General features: G+C 39.9%; 1 protein-coding gene across 2 annotated transcripts in view; it reads right to left on the bottom strand.

Moving 5' to 3' along the window:
* The window catches only part of wdhd1 (WD repeat and HMG-box DNA binding protein 1), a 43,707-nt gene that overhangs the window by 21,362 nt on the left and 9,460 nt on the right, over window positions 1-12,885 (bottom strand). For both annotated transcript variants that reach the window (XM_048974929.1, XM_048974930.1), the window contains exons 14-16: window positions 7,950-8,191; window positions 7,683-7,820; window positions 7,397-7,553 (exon numbers count right to left, since the gene is read on the bottom strand). In XM_048974929.1, coding sequence (XP_048830886.1) covers window positions 7,397-7,553; window positions 7,683-7,820; window positions 7,950-8,191 — 537 coding nt within the window. The remainder of the gene's footprint in view (window positions 1-7,396; window positions 7,554-7,682; window positions 7,821-7,949; window positions 8,192-12,885) is intronic.

Genomic DNA, 12,885 nt, shown 5'->3' with positions numbered 1-12,885 from the left:
ATGGGCGTTATGTTGGCATGCTTCCAATCAGTAGGTACCACACCTTCAGATAAGGATTTTTGAAACAGTAAAGTTAACGGTTGGCAAATAATATCCCTCATCTCTTTTAACTATAGGTAAGATGCCATCAGGGCCCTGTGATTTATTTTGAGCTTAGCTAGGCTTTGCAAAACATCAGTTTCAGTTATATATATATTAGTTATATACGATGCTGGATCAGTAATAAGAACTGGTAAGTTACTAATGTCCTCAACAGTGAATACCCGTGCAAAACTATCATTGACCTCATTTACTATATCAATGTCGTTTACTATAAGACCCTTACTATCCTGCAGATTAGTAATTCCAGGTTTTAGAGCTCTTTTATAGTTAAAATACTGGAAGAAACTTTTAACGTCATCCGTAGCTTCCAATGCAATCATCCTTTCGACATTTCTTTTAGCTCGTCTAATATTTTTTAACTCAGCCTGTAGACTTAGATATTCCTGCTTTATTCTATCACTTATTTTCCATTGCTGGAACAAAGCCCTTTTCCTCCTTACTTTATACTTTGTTTCCCTAGTAAACCACCTAGGTTGCAATTTCCTAGATTAATTCTAGCTGGAAACAGGTACGAAGTCCTCTTTGCACTTGCAATAATGTGCTTTTAAAAAATTCCCAGGCCTCTTCAACAGTTTTGTTATTTAACTCCATCCAGTTCACAGTTTCTAGTTTTAGTCTCATACACTTAAAGTCAGCCTTCCTAACATTATATATTTTTGATTTGGACTTAGCTCTTCGAACACTAAACTTAACCTCAAATTTGACCATGTTATGATCGCTACTGTCAAGTGGTTCTAAAACGTCTAATTTACCAATCCTGTCCTGGTTATTAGAGAGAACAAGATCAAGAATGGCATCTCCCCTGGTAGGGGTGTTAAAAAACTGAGTAAAAAAACAATCCTGTACTAATTCCACCATCTCCAGTTCATTTTCTGAAGAGCCAGTGACAATGCCCCACTGCATTCCTGGTAGATTAAAATCACCCATAACATCATTTTTATTGCTCATAGTCCTAATATCGCTGTATAACAATCTGCTTTCCTCAGCAGCTACATTAGGTGTTCTGTAACAAACACCGACAATTAGGCTATTTGAGTTTTTAGCATCTAATTTTACCCATATTGCTTCCGTAGTTTTATTTATATCAGTAAGTTCCCTTGCCTGCAAGTTTTCCTTTACATATACTGCAACACCACCTCCCTTTTTACCTATACGATCTTTACGGAACAATGTGTAACCATCCATATTATATTCTTGTCCATCCTTTTCTCTCAACCACGTTTCAGTTATTCCTATAATATCATAAGAGTCCGATGAGATAAAAGCCTCTAAATCATGAATTTTATTCCTAATACTTCTACCGTTTAAATACAGACAACAAAGGGTAGGCCTATTACGGTGCCCACTTATAATATGATTATTTGGGGCTTTCCGTTTCCCCCCACTTACATACTTAACTAACCTCCCTGCCCCCCCAGTCCCTAGTTTAAACATTCCTCAACTACTCTACACATACGCCTCCCCAATACACTGGTTCCCCTCTGGTTCTGGTGCAACCCATCTGGCTTATACAGGTCCCACCTGTTCCAGAAGGTCCTCCAATGCCCCATAAACCTAAACCCCTCTTTCCTACACCATCCTTTTAGCCACGCATTTAATCTCCTTATCTCAGCTAACTTAGCCTGACTTGCACGTGGCACGGGAACGTTCTGCTTCTAAGCTTATTGGCGACTTCTATAAATTTATCCTGCAGAACAGCCCTTCTACCCTTGCCTATGTCGTTGGTGCCAACATGCACCACGACAACTGGATCCACCCCAGCTGGGGCCAAAAGCTTGTCCACATGATCTGGAAGGTCTCCTACCTGGGCACCAGGCATGCAAGACACCGTACGGGACCCTCTATCACGCGTGCACACATAACTGTCTACTCCCCTAATAATGGAATCCCCCACTACCACAACCTCCCTCTTCCTGGGGGGAGGGGGCTCCTCAGTGCCCAAGGGCCCACCTGCTTCCCCAGTCCCTTCCGGCCCTAAAGCTGGAAGAACCTGAAACCTGTTCGACACAGTCACCTCAGGTAATGCCGCCTCTATAACGTGTGTACGCCCTTTCCTGCGACTACGACCTACGTTTACCCAGCTCTCTCGACCTCTCTGCTCTTCATTCTCCCTCCTCCCCGCTAGTGGCGTACACACCTTCTCCCTAAAAGGCGTATTAACTTGCTCCTCTAACTCACTGTTGCATTGGATGAGAGCCAGTTGCTCCTCAAGGCCGCGAACCTTGACCATGAGCGAGTCCACTAGCTCACATCGCTCACAGATGAAGTCCGACTGGACACTAACGTCCAGAAGGGCAAACATGTTGCAAACGCAACACTGAGCCGGCCTCATAATTAACTCACTATGACCCCGTACTCCCAGCCCAGTAAATTTATATAGTGTATTTATCTTTAAAGATTAATTAGCGTAACGTTAAATGCAATAAAGTGCCGAGTACACAAAAATAAGTTACTTGTGTTGAAACGGAACTTTTATTTATTTAAAATTTTAAATCCGATAAATTTACTACTACTTACCAAAAGAACTTCTGCCTGAACCAAGTATGAACTAAAAACAAAGCGAAATCGAAGTTGCTCTTGGGAGGTCAAAAAACCACAAAAACCCCCTCACAGCAGGCTACTGCCGGAGCGGGGAAAAAAAGTGGAAAATGTCCTCCCGGCCCCAACTGGCGACCGAGCAAAGCTCAGGAGCAACTGTCCTTTTCCGGCGCTGGTTAACGTTACCGACGCTAGATATTATTAGCTGTTATCGCCCCGCCGGTGTTTGTTACGGAGTTAAACGCGAACAGAAAATGCTGCTCACTGTCCGTAACAATCGCGCTATTAATTAACAGACAGAACAGACAAGCACTCACGCCGACCAATAGAAATAAAACAGCCACCCACGTAAACAATTAAAGCACACAAACACTCAAAATATACGTTCAAAACACTCCAAAAACAATCCCAAAACAATCGCTGCAGCTCAACACCACTCTCTCCACTCTCTCGCTTCAAAACCGGACCTTACTTGAGGCCAGGGAATATCTTCTGGTGCTTCTTCCAATGTAGGTCTGGTAAATGCACCTTCCATGGTGCTGCTTGCCAGTGAGGGATTTCTCTAGTTAATTTGTGGTTATTTAATTGTGTTCATTTAGTTAATTCATGGGGCAGCATGGTGGTGCAGTGGTTAGCACTGTTGTGTCATACCTCTGGGACCTGGGTTCGAGTCTTTGCCTGGGTTACATCTCTGTGGAGTTTGCATGTTCTCCCCATGTCGTTGTGGGGTTTCCTCTGGGTACTCTGGTTTCCCCCCACAGTCCAAAAACATGCTGAGGCTAATTGGAGTTGCTAAATTGCCCGTAGGAGTGCATGTGTCTGTGAATGGTGTGTGAGTGTGCCCTGCGATGGGCTGGGCCGCCATCCTGGGTTGTTCCCTGCCTTGTGCCCATTGCTTCTGGGATAGGCTCCGGACCCCCCCCCGCAACCCAGTAGGATAAGCGGTTTGGAAAATGGATGGATGGATAGTTAATTCATTTATAGCTTTCATATTTCTTATTTTTATACTTCTTTCTGTCCTTGCTACTCACTCATCATCATCATTTGTGCACTATAGTATAACATGCCTTGTTTCCATTTGATTTTTAAAGCAGTAAATCAGTCTGGGCCAGGACAATGTCACCTTCTCTATATAGTGGGTTACCTGTCGTGTACTGAGAAGTTGATATTAGCCTGGCACAGAGAGGTTTAAGGTATTAAAACGGTCCCCCTACAGACACAATCGAATCATTTAAGGTGGACCCGAAAATCCAAATAATGAACTGTGAATAAGTAGCCAACTTCAGCCTCATGTTTATACTTCACCCCTGCAGCCACCAGCAGATCTCACTCCACATCACGTCAGCTGCAGACAGACCTAAGCCCAAGTTGAACGCGCCCTGCTTTTCTGAGTGTAAGCATCCAACATGTACTTCAGCGTGCAAACTATGATGCTGACGCCATATTCGGTGGTCAAGCGACACCTTAAACAGAGAACATCTATGAATGAAGGACTGAACCTAATCTACATTTCAAATAATTTGCGAGAAATTTTCCAGATAACTTTTAAAACACAAATGGACAATTCGTAGTTTAAAAAAAATCTAAAAATGTAATGCCTCAAATTGGCGTGCAATACCTTTTATTGGCCTTAATTTTTGCTTATGTCATTTACTACCTTTTAATACTTTTTAAAACCCCGCGGACAACCTGTTAATGTAATTTAGCCAACATAGCCATAGCTTACACTAGCTAATTACTCTGTGGCAAAACAAAAAAGCCTCGATATCACAGGCTGCAGAAATGTCCAGTTTTATGAAAAATTCCCCTTGAGCAATACAAGACACAATTTCATGTTTTTGTTCATAATTCAGTTATTCATTTTTAAGTAAGGTCCTGCACGTCAGCATCCATAGTAGATAAACAAAAAATGAGCTACGCAGATAAAAAGCTTATTGATGCAATCTGCACTGACTAGTCAGTATATTTACATGCACACTAAGAAAATTTGTGTTAGTCCGACTATACATGCACGTTAAAAAGTCCAGTTTAACACGTTAGTCTGACTGAAATCGTACTAGATTGAATTTCTCGTAGTCGAACTAAGACACCCAGATAATGAGATTGGGAATCAATATATTCCAGTATGTATACATTCAATCGGACTCAAACTAGGTGCTCTGTGTCAGGCTTTTTCTTACCTTCAATTTGGTATGGACTTTATAGAGCAGGTAGTTTAGATCTCTATTTTTACTCTGTCATTGGCAAAAAGAAATCTAGCAAGTTTTGCAATTTTGATGATTATTCATTTTCAAGATTATCCAGTCTATGTTTAAAAACCAGTTTAAAAAGTTTACCTCTGGTGCTTTTTCATGAGCGCTGCATGCGTTCTGAGACAATCACAATCATTTTCATCAGTGCTGTTTAAATCACTCCAAGATGGGGTTGTGAGAAATTTATGTCGAACTCCTGCTTTGTTTCATAAATGCCTCGATATTTATTACAGCAAAATCACATTGAAATATTTGAAATTTCAAATACCGGGCTGTCATAGTATATTATACAAAATAAATTATTTCTTGTTATGCTATCATGTTCTTGTTGTATCTGTTCTTCCAACCAGATTGAAATTAAAGCTTGTCATTTCATTTGTACATGCATCCATTATTACTTTTTTTTCCCCCATCTGTGATATAATAATAGGTCAGCCAGAAAAAGACCAATACTAATAAGCTGAAATGAGCCAATAGTATTGGAGTCAGACATGCATCGGTTAATAAATCGATTCCTCACCCATGCATGTATACTGGGACAAGGACAGTAATCCGACTAAATGGCGGAGCTATAACCATAGCTCTACTTAGCTGTGCATGTAAACGTACAGAGTATAAATCAATCACAGAACACATTAATTTGGAATGAACATGAGTTTAAAAAAAAAAAAAAAAAAAAAAACATTCATCTAGTTATTTGCCCGTCTTGCACAGTATCCCACAAGTATCTTGCACAAAGCCGCAATGAAGATGAAAGTAGAGTTAATTATAAAAACTAAAAATTGGGATGTACACAACAATGAGTCTTTATGAAGACTCAGAGGCTGGGATTTATCATCTAAGATTTAGGCACAACAACAATCTAAGGAATATTTCAAAGGGAATTCTAGCAATGTTTCACCATAATTTCTGCCCTTTTAAAAGTTTTTTCCCCCAATACTGACACACTTAAACAACCTGCAACTTAGAAGGGAATTATGGGGAGGATGACTAAAATTCAGAAAATACTGCAATTTCTTTGCTTGCACTGGTCTCATACAGAGCTATTTAAGTGACTATTTCAAAATCAACATAACAGCACATTTCGTGGCCACCTTGGGTTTCATCTGGCTATTCCTGCATCCTCCAATGGTCCAAATTGAGCATGACTTCCAGGGATAAGCTGCATACCACTTAGAAAGTGGCTGCATCTTTTCATTGTGCCCCACGTATGGTGTATAATGTTGTGTTTTAAATTATTTGGAGTTCTTTCACACATCCAAATTTAACGGTTTTTACTAAAGTAAAAACATAATGCCAGCAAATAATATGCTTGAATAATAATATCATTGACCTCTCTCCCATACCTAAATGAGCAGCATGACTGCACACATTATTTTAACTTTTTAACATGGATTTTGTGGTGTTACTTGCATAAACAAACATTCATTTAACTGCACATACACGAGCTGAGAAATAAATTTCATCCATTAACTGGAGTGTTTGCTTTAGAACAGTGTGTAATTTACTGTAAACAGGCATTTACTTAAACACGACAAAGTCTGGGTTATACTCAATCATTAGCCAATAACATCAATGTAACGTAGCTGAGGGCAGAGTCTGGCATGGTTTGGTCCGGCTCCAGAGGAAGGACAGTGGCATGCTTTCAGCACAGCAATTTAGGCACACACATACAACCCAACTCAGGAATTTATGCAAAAATCTCCTGCAAGGGATTTCTTCATCATAATATTATTTTGAGAAAGTAAAATCTACATTAAAGTGCTTAGGTTCTCACAAAATTTGTATTGCTTGAAAGGCATTTGAAATAGTTACTTTGAAAATGTACATAAGCATAAGGAACTACGAGACATGCAGTTTTTGAACTGTTTAGGTGGTGATTCCCATTGAGTCCCATCAGTTACTAATAGGAAAATAAACAAGCGGCTAAATGTTTAATATATAGTAATGTCTAACTGGAACCATGATGGAGACTTGACTCAGACTAATTTTGTGACATAAGTACATCTCTACAGATAACTTCCTGTTTTTTATAGCAATGATGCATACTAAAATACAATTAAGGGACAAAGGTTGTGCTCCCCATGTCATTTATTAAATGGTAAATGGACTGCATTTATATAGCGCTTTTCTACTCCTACAAGTACTCAAAGCGCTTTACATTTCATGCCTCACATTCATCCATCCACACACCGGTGGCGGAGGCTGCCATGCAAGGTGCCAACCTGCTCACCGGGAGCAATTTGGGGTTCAGTGTCTTGCTCCAGGACACTTTGATGGGGTCAGGAGGAACCAGGGCTCGAACCTGCAACCCTCCAGTTGCCGAACGAGAGCACTACCTCCTGTGCCACCATCTTCCCCATTTATTACTGATCTTATAACCAGCATCGCCAAAATTCTTTGGTTTTTAGGTCTCTGACCATGAAAGCATCTATACTTTAGTAGAAATTTCTAGTGTCAATACAATTAAAACATCACCTGACAAAGATTTCATGGTGCCTCACCTGAGCTGCTGAGGAATCTCATGAACACCCACCACCCAGTAGTGGTCTGACTTTCCCTTGCAGTTCTCTTGGGTGTTACACACTGGGGTCCACGTGTTACCAAGGCAACGGTTCAGCATTCGCAAGACACCCTCAGAATCAACATAGCACGGGGTACCTGCAAATACCAAATAAGACACAGTATAGAGGGAAACAGCTGGAAGGATTTCACAACAAATCATGTCTGGATTAAAATATATGAAACAAGCAGAGAGGAGTAGGGAACTAGTGTATAAAAAGTTCTCACCTTCAGCAGTAAACCCCATCCAGGACAGATATGACTTGCAAGACATGGGAAGAGGCTCCCCACAGATAACCTGCATCCGCTTCTGGACCAGCTGAAACAACTGAACCCCAAGGGCCTGATCCCCATCAAATCCAGTACCTGTCATCAGAAAGAATACAAAGTGACACAACAGTTATCCAAAAGATTACACAGGAAAAAAACAACCACTACCTTTGATCGCTACAATTGCTAACGGCCAATAGAAGTTGGGTTACTGGATGTAAGTACCTCTGTGAAAAACTATAAACAGCTGCTCTCCATGGCCTGCCATGCACACTATGGGGCCTGGGAGGCTGAAGATCTCCTTCTGCACTCCACCGATGGAGAAGATTCGGATAAGTAGGGCACTAGTAGCTGCCGCTGCCCAACCCTGCCCCAGACAGACAGCTTGAACATCTTCATCTTTGGGTAGGTCCACTATCCACTCCTTGTTCGTGTCCCAGGATGAAAAATGTAAGCACTGGAGCTTACTATTTGGAAATAAAGACAAATTCAAAGAGATAACATGCATATGAGACGAAACAGAAACCTCCAGTTACACTGGATACAAGTTGAGATACTTCTGCAAACCAACAGGGGTGGGCAATCAATCAATAAATAAATATACATACATACATACTTTTTCCTTTTTTCTCCATAGATCGTTTTAAAAAATTAGTCTGATTCAATATCAATCTGCAAAATTTATGGATCAATCTTTTCGCCAATGAGGATTACACTTGCTCTGGGATACGTTTGCCAAAAGCACAGTTGCTAACAACATTGTTAGTAACTTACATAGTTGGAACCATGCAGCCTAACAGTAGCTAGTAGTTGCAGTCTGAAATGTGGCTGTATTTCACTAAAGAGTGTTCAGACACAGATGTTAAGTAAATTTGTTGTTTTTTTCGTTTATTTTTATTTAACCCTTGTGTACATGCCTTGGGTCGCTAGCAACCTGGATGTCATGTTTACAGCAATACTGGGGTCACATGATTCAGTGTGGATGCTGTTTGCAGGGCATGCCACGTATTATTCATCCGCAATAATTTACTTATAATTTTTAAAAAGTAGTGCTGGGCGATAAAAAATGAGGACGATCATGATGATACACAAACTATAAAACGATCAAACAAGTTGCTCTGAGACAGACAAGTTGACGCCCTATCACCAATCGAGCAGCACGTTAGGTTTGCTGAACGCCACGACAACAGCCAATCAGCAAATGCACAGGTGGAGATAATACCGAAAAAAAGGGCACAAGTCAGTCATCAAAAGTATGGAAGTAGTTTGGTTATCTTCAAACAGAAAACGGATAAAGCCAGTTTGCAACATGTGCCACCGAAAGATCCCAACAAAGTCTGGTAATACAACAAATCTGTTTCACCACTTTCAAAAATACCATCTAATCGAGCATACTGATTGCAAAAAAGAACCCGCGGGTGAAGTGGCTTGCAAGTCCTCCAGTACTGAAGCTATTCTTAAAGAACAGTCAATTGCTTTGACATTTGCCACCATTACTCCATATAGTAAAAAAATCAAAAAGGCATCAGGACATTGCGAGCGCAGTTACTTCCTGGCGAAAGATGAAGGCTTTAGGAAACTTTTTAAAGTAATCGCCCCGAGGTTTGAAATGCCTGGCTGAAAATATTTGTCAGAGTGCACTTCCAGAGCTCTATGATGAATGTCGGGTGAAGTTAGAAGGTGCATTAAAAGACGCAAGACACTTCACCAATATGGCAGACTTGTGGTCAAGTCGGGAGTCGGAGCCATACACAAGTCTTACTATTGATTTCATAGACATAGAATGGAATTTACAGAGCAAATGTCTGCAAACTGCGTATTTCCCGGAAGAACATACGGCAGAAACTATCGTTATGGCAATCGAAGATGTTCTGTCATTGTGGGGACTTATACAAAATTGGTGGTCCCTTCTTACTACAGACAATGGACTGAACATTTAAGGCAACGTCAAAACTGGACTCAACTGCACTTAGCAATTTCTAAATTAAAATTAGTTTTGTTACACACATACATAGATTAAAACAAAAAAGAAAATCAGACTGAATTATTTATTTTTAAAACCAAATGCTCCGTGTCGTGGGCCCATACCACATTGTGCATGCATCAAATTGTCAACGCTATGTTGTCCATTATCCCCCAAGCCCCTAGTTGAATTCCATACATCCATCCATTTTCCTAACTGCTTATCCTACTGGGTCGCGGAGGGTCCGGAGCCTATCCCCTATTAGCCTCAGCATGTCTTTGGACTGTGGGGGGAAACCGGAGTACCTGGAGGAAACCCCACGACGATATGGGGAGAACATTGAAACTCCGCACACATGTGACCCAGGCGGAGACTCAAACCTGGGTCCCAGAAGTGTAACAGTGCTAACCACTGCACCACCATGTTGCCCCCCCTAGTTGAATTATATTTACATCATTGTAACAATAATTCAAACTAAGGCAAGACTTTACCATTGCCAATAACTGGCTACAAATGATGAAACATCAAGTTCTCAGTGCAAATTTATTTAAACGATGCATTAGTAATACACAAGAGTGGATAAGAAAAATGTGCAAGTGAAGTTGAACTAGAACCATGCTTTCAAGAGGCATACTAGAATAGAAAAAAAGAAAATCTGTTTAAATGAAACAAGGAAAGTAAAGTGAAAGTTCTACTTTTTCTGCTTCTTTGCAGTAATTCTTATTGTTATTCTTTACCGTTTTGTCGATGTCAACACATTTGCCTTCCTTTAACAGAAGCGCAACCATGCTGACAAAACCAAAAGCAAAATTGACGTGCACGAATGATGCAAATCGAAGGGTCTATGTCCTGTAAAATATGGCTTTACGGACTATTTATATAGCCTACATTTACAAATAGCCTAAACTGGTTTTAAATCAAAATGAAAAATCCCAAGATCCCGACCCAAAATACGGGAAATTTAGAGCAGCTTCCCATTGCCACTCCTCTGTTAACAGCAAGAACATGGACTCCCAAACTGCTGATATTTAACGTAGCATATGCTCTTGCAGAACTTGCAACACCAAAGCTAGTGTCCTGAATCTTCAGCTTCGGAGTATTGGCTTCTTTATCTATTTAAGCAATGGGTTTTCTCCACCGTTTTCCCAACTTTTTTAGCCACTATTAGCGAATGAGACACTTCATGACACACCGCTGACTTCCAAACATAAATACGTTCTATTCCGATCTTTTGAAATTTTTAAAATATACTACTACTAGCCTATTATTATGGCCTATTGTTATTATTGGATACACCAGGCAACAAGAAGCCCCTTCCATTCACACTTTTGCAGATCTTGTCTGTTTTGTAACATTAAAGGCCTTTGAGACTGATGTGGCACTCAATGCTGGGGAATTATTTTCTCCTTACTATAAAGTTTGGCATCTTAAACGGGCATCGGAAAATATCTTGCAGACTGTAGGCTACTCCGCAGCCGGCAATGTTTAAACAAACTGCCAAAACCATCATGCTTATTTTTAGGAAGTACAATTAAATGAAAGAAAGAGACAGCTTTTCCAGAACTTTGTAATTTTATTTTTATATTTTTAAAATTATATATATATATATATATATATATATATATATATATATATATATATATATAAAATAAATAAATAATAATCTACTTGTTTAACCCACAGACATAGATGGAAGGGACAGCAGGAGTAAAAAAAGCCATGGGTCTGTGTAAAAAGTTGATCAGTGCCTTTTGTTTTTCTTGGAAAAAGCAGAGAGATCTGAGAGCCACTCAAGAGGAGTTTAATCTGCCCAAGCAAAAAGTAAAACTACAGAATTACCAATAACATGGGGGTCTTGTCAAAAAATGGTGGGGAGAGTTCAGGAGCATGGTAAGGCCATTCCAAGAGTACTAACAAAAAACAAAAAAAAAACAAAAAAAAAAAAAAAAAAAAACATGGCTGTCCACAAGGCTCTAAATCCACTGGATGGTTTCACAGAAGCACTGTCAGGGGAGTCATATGTCAGTGCATCATATGTGTAACCTGTGCGCCACCTGTTTAGTGAGGAGGTCCTGAAGCTGGAGGATGACGACTCAGAACATTAAAACTACAGTCATGGGTTACATGAATGACAAATTTAGTGATGCTGTTACTGATGACCTTCTGGATATATCATCCCTTGTTGATCCTCAGTTCAAAACCTCGAATGTGAAACCTGAAAAAATAAATTGACGCCCTTAAAGCCAGAGCTGCGATTAAAATAATGCAAGAATGCCAGAGCATTTCGTCTACTGGACTTGACAGCTCTGTTGCTACACCAGGAGCTGAAGGAGTATTGGCATCAGCGCCAGGGAAAACAGAAAACGACCCTGGGTAGTTTTTTTTTTCAAGAAAGCCCATTCTGTTGCAACAGCAGCTGGAGTCACAGACCAACCGTCAACTGTAGCTGAACTTGAGAACTATGTCCAAACGCCTTGTGTGGACAGTGAAACCAGTCCCCTGGGATGATGGAAAGTCCACGTAACTGCCTTTCCTAAAGTGAGCCTCCTAGCTAAATGGTATCTTTGTATTCCTGCCACCAAATCGACTTCAGAAAGGATTTTTAGTACAGGAGGGAACATTGTTACCTGCAAAAGAGCATCAACCAAGACTGAGACTGTAAACCAACTAGTTAAGTCTTAGCAAAAGAACTGTAGTGTGTCAAAGCAAACATATGCTCAAAATGATTCTAAATACAGTTTTAATCAAGATTTTTTAGAGATACAAAATAAAGGTAGATATTGATTGCCAGCATTACAGACTTGGTATTGTGTTCTTTGTACTTTAACATACTTGCACTGTTAAACTATACAGTTTGTTTTCTTTTTTAATTTGAGGTACTACATGTCCTAACATTTTGAATATCTGAAAGATCCAAAACTTGTTATATTTTAAGTTGAGTATTTGGATATAATTTGGCATTTTTTTGAATAGATGTTTTTTGTTTGGTTTAGATACTTTTCTACCTCAGAATTTTCACATTGTTAAGACACCAAGAATAGAGGCAGATACTTGTTGCAGTCAGTTCTGTCCTGCTTTATGTTTGCCCTTTAACATATTTGTGATATTATACTGTTTTGCACATTGTCACATTGCTATATGGTTTTGTTCATTTGAGCTGTGGTATGAGTTTTTGAATACTTCCATCCATCCATTATC

The sequence above is a fragment of the Brienomyrus brachyistius genome, chromosome 14 (genome assembly GCF_023856365.1).
Source record: "Brienomyrus brachyistius isolate T26 chromosome 14, BBRACH_0.4, whole genome shotgun sequence".
NCBI classification, from domain to species: domain Eukaryota; kingdom Metazoa; phylum Chordata; class Actinopteri; order Osteoglossiformes; family Mormyridae; genus Brienomyrus; species Brienomyrus brachyistius.
Note: the sequence above shows the minus strand (reverse complement) of the source record. Positions and strands in the feature narration are given on the sequence as shown.